The 3,285-nt window shown below is 38.6% G+C and overlaps 1 protein-coding gene across 1 annotated transcript in view; it reads right to left on the bottom strand.

The window, feature by feature from the left end:
• Positions 1-1,925, bottom strand: part of slc19a1 (solute carrier family 19 member 1) — a 10,958-nt gene extending 9,033 nt beyond the window's left edge. Inside the window, exon 1 of the mRNA XM_037696516.1 lies at positions 1,629-1,925. Within this exon, the coding sequence (XP_037552444.1) occupies positions 1,629-1,925 (297 nt within the window). The remainder of the gene's footprint in view (positions 1-1,628) is intronic.
• Between the last annotated feature and the right edge of the window lie 1,360 nt (positions 1,926-3,285).

Genomic DNA, 3,285 nt, shown 5'->3' with positions numbered 1-3,285 from the left:
TAAACTTTACAATCATTAAACTTTACAACCACTAAACTTTACAACCATTAAACTTTACAACCACTAAACTTTACAATCATTAAACTTTACAACCACTAAACTTTACAACCACTAAACTTTACAACCACTAAACTTTACAACCACTAAACTTTACAACCATTAAACTTTACAACCACTAAACTTTACAACTAGTAACTTTACAACCAGTAAACTTTACAACCAGTAAATTTACAACTAGTAAACTATACAACCACAAAATTTTGCAACCACTAAATTTTATAACTATTAAACTTTGCAACCACTAAACTTTGCAACCATTAAACTTTGTAACTATTAAACTTTACAACTACTAAACTTTACAACCACAAAATTTTGCAACCACTAAATTTTAACTATTAAACTTTGCAGCCACTAAACTTTGTAACTATTAAAAACTTTACAACCACTAAATGTCGCAACCACTAAAATTTACAACCACAAAAAGTCGCAACCACTAACCTTTACAACCATTAAACTTTGTAACTATTAAACTTTACAACCACTAAACTTTGTAACTATTAAACTTTACAACCACAAAACTTTACAACCATAAAACGTCACAACCACTAAACTTTACAACTATTAAACTTTGTAACTATTAAACTTTGCGACCACTAAACTTTGTAACTATTAAAAACTTTACAACCACAAAACGTTGCAACCACTAAACTTTACAACCATTAAACTTTACACCCATTAAACAGTACAACTACAAAAATGTATAGCCATTTAACTTTACAACCATTAACACACAAACACAAGAGCATAAACACACAAACACACCCACACCAACACAAATACACAAACACACTGCGAGCAAACTGAAAACATTTTCTTAAAAATAAAACATTATATTCTTCTGCGGCCAATCATTTGACGAAACTAAATGTTGAAGCAAAAATAAAAACTAGAAAGCAGAGTTTACTCAAATGATGTCAATTTGTATTTATGGTGGTGGCCATCTTGGATTTTGACTTGGCAACACAGTTTACGTCCAGACGCAGACATACACCACCATGGAAGTCTGTACCTCGCTTATTTTTCAAACTATCATGATCACATCGTGTAATGACCAACGGACAGTATTTAAACACACACCCTTGGCTCGGGGGGGGGGGGGGGAGAAGCTGAACATGTTGTGACGCATGAACAGAGAATATTTCGTTTTTAGATTCGATCATCCAGAAACTGTTTTAAAACTCCGGTTCAGCTCAGACGCCCGTCTGACAGCTGGAATACAAACAACTGATGATGGAATCAAACCTTCTGACAAACTTTAGCTCCACTGCAGCCCCGACAACAAATCATAAAAAGAGCTTTTAATAAATAATCCCTCAAATTAAAGCAACACTGAACAGAAACGTACCAGCACTGACTTGACTTTGTTGTTCTGCTCTGATTTAACTTAAATAAATCTCGTCACATCACACTGAGCCGGTTTGTTGGAATGTGAACTTTGACCCCTCGCTCAGTAAGACGGCTCAGTTAACTCCACAGGAAACACGTTAATTCTTCTGAGTGTTTCCCGTTGAACGACAGCTTGTTAACGAGTTGTGGAGGTTAACTTCCTGTGCAGGTTTGTTACTCACCTGCTCTCTGGTGAAGTTCTTCTCCACGCTCAGCAGGGTGGGCGTAATGAACGGCTCCCCGGGTCGTATCGACGTCATGAACCCGTAAAAACACAAGAATAAGACCGAGCACGTTAACTTTCCGACAACGCCGGAGTCCTCCGGGGAGTCCTCCGGGGAGTCCTCAGACGGAGACGTGACCTTGGACGCCGCCGCGGCCGCCTCCACGTCGCCGCGTTCCTCTGCATCTTCAGATGCAGGAACCTCTGGATTGTTCTCCTCCGAGGAGGAGCGGCTCAACGCCGCCTCGTCCACCATCGTGGCAGGTCACTCCGGGGAGCGGTCCATTTGAGGATCGACTTTCAACTAAAAAAAATGTCAAAATATGAGCGCGGACTGAAAAGACAAGTAATAAAAAGCCGTTCTATCCCCGTCCGGTCAGAGTCTGAGGAGAAGCGGCGTTTCACGTGCGCTGAGAGGCCAGCTGGAACGCTGCATGCTGCCGCTCACATGCAGGAGGAAATGTTGACCTTTGCTTCTTCGCTCCGCAGCGATCCTGCAGCCGAGACGGGGCTCGTTGATCTGAAACGATAAACATACGCGTTAGTCAGAGCGCAGGAAAACGCTTTCAAACGGTAAATAATCTGCAAAACTCATCAGATCACACGACAGACGGAGCAACTTGCTGAACATTAACACTGGAGGTATAGCGTTATGGCTGTGAATTATTTATTTTTAGGCTGAATGACTAAAAAGCAGGTTTTAACGTATAAACCAGAACTAAATGCTCTCCGACAGGTACGACTAACGCAGAGATTATGTTGTTTTTCACCAGATTACCAAACGTGTTTCTGTTGCGGATGAACACGTCCTACATTAGCTGAGTGAATTATATGCAAATACATGTTAAAAACTCTAATCCTAATCAGTCTGGAACAGATAAAGCTGTTTACGTGTTTAAAACTAAACTTTTTACTTCACTTACTTGTAAATTTAAAAGCCACCGTGGATTTAAAAATCTTTATTTTTACATTTTATATTTTAAAAAACAAGCCAGCGAAGCAGTTTTGAATCATTGGGCTTTTACTTTGGACCACTACAACTGTCACTACTGAACTTTACACTAAAGGGAATAAAAATATAAATGTAACTTTCTGTATTTGGGTCAAAAGTTTTGTTGTGAACAAATCAAACCTGTTTGCAACAAACAAGTTACATAAGCAGCTGTCGAGTCAGCACAGAGCCAGCTTTAGCTGCTAAAAGCTAAAACTGGAGGTTTGATGTAAAAATAAGACAAAAATTAAGCTATCTGAGGCTAACGGTCATTTTATGATTAAAAATGAGCGTTTGTAACTAAATCAACAGCAGCTAAATATAATTCTACTGAACTAAACCGTGTTAGCTCTTAATTAAAAGTGTGCATTTAGTTTTAGTTATTTTTCAGGTTAAACATTCCTTACTGTACCTCGTGAAGTGCTGCTGCGACACGATTAGAACCATTTTTTTCTTCCTAAACCGCGGGGGTTTATGGGACTTGGAGTTTTACATCCTTTCTTTTAAGAGTCCCGACATTTTATTTAATTAACCACAAAGCTAAAACTGTTTAGCCTAATCTTAGTCGAGCACATTTTAAAAGTAAAATTTGTTTTTTTGCGTTAACTATAAAGCGTAATTCTTT

Source organism: Nematolebias whitei, chromosome 23, assembly GCF_014905685.2.
Source record: "Nematolebias whitei isolate Nwh7 chromosome 23, NemWhi1, whole genome shotgun sequence".
NCBI classification, from domain to species: domain Eukaryota; kingdom Metazoa; phylum Chordata; class Actinopteri; order Cyprinodontiformes; family Rivulidae; genus Nematolebias; species Nematolebias whitei.
The sequence above is the reverse complement of the archived record's forward strand: the minus strand, read 5'-3'. Positions and strand labels throughout refer to the sequence as shown.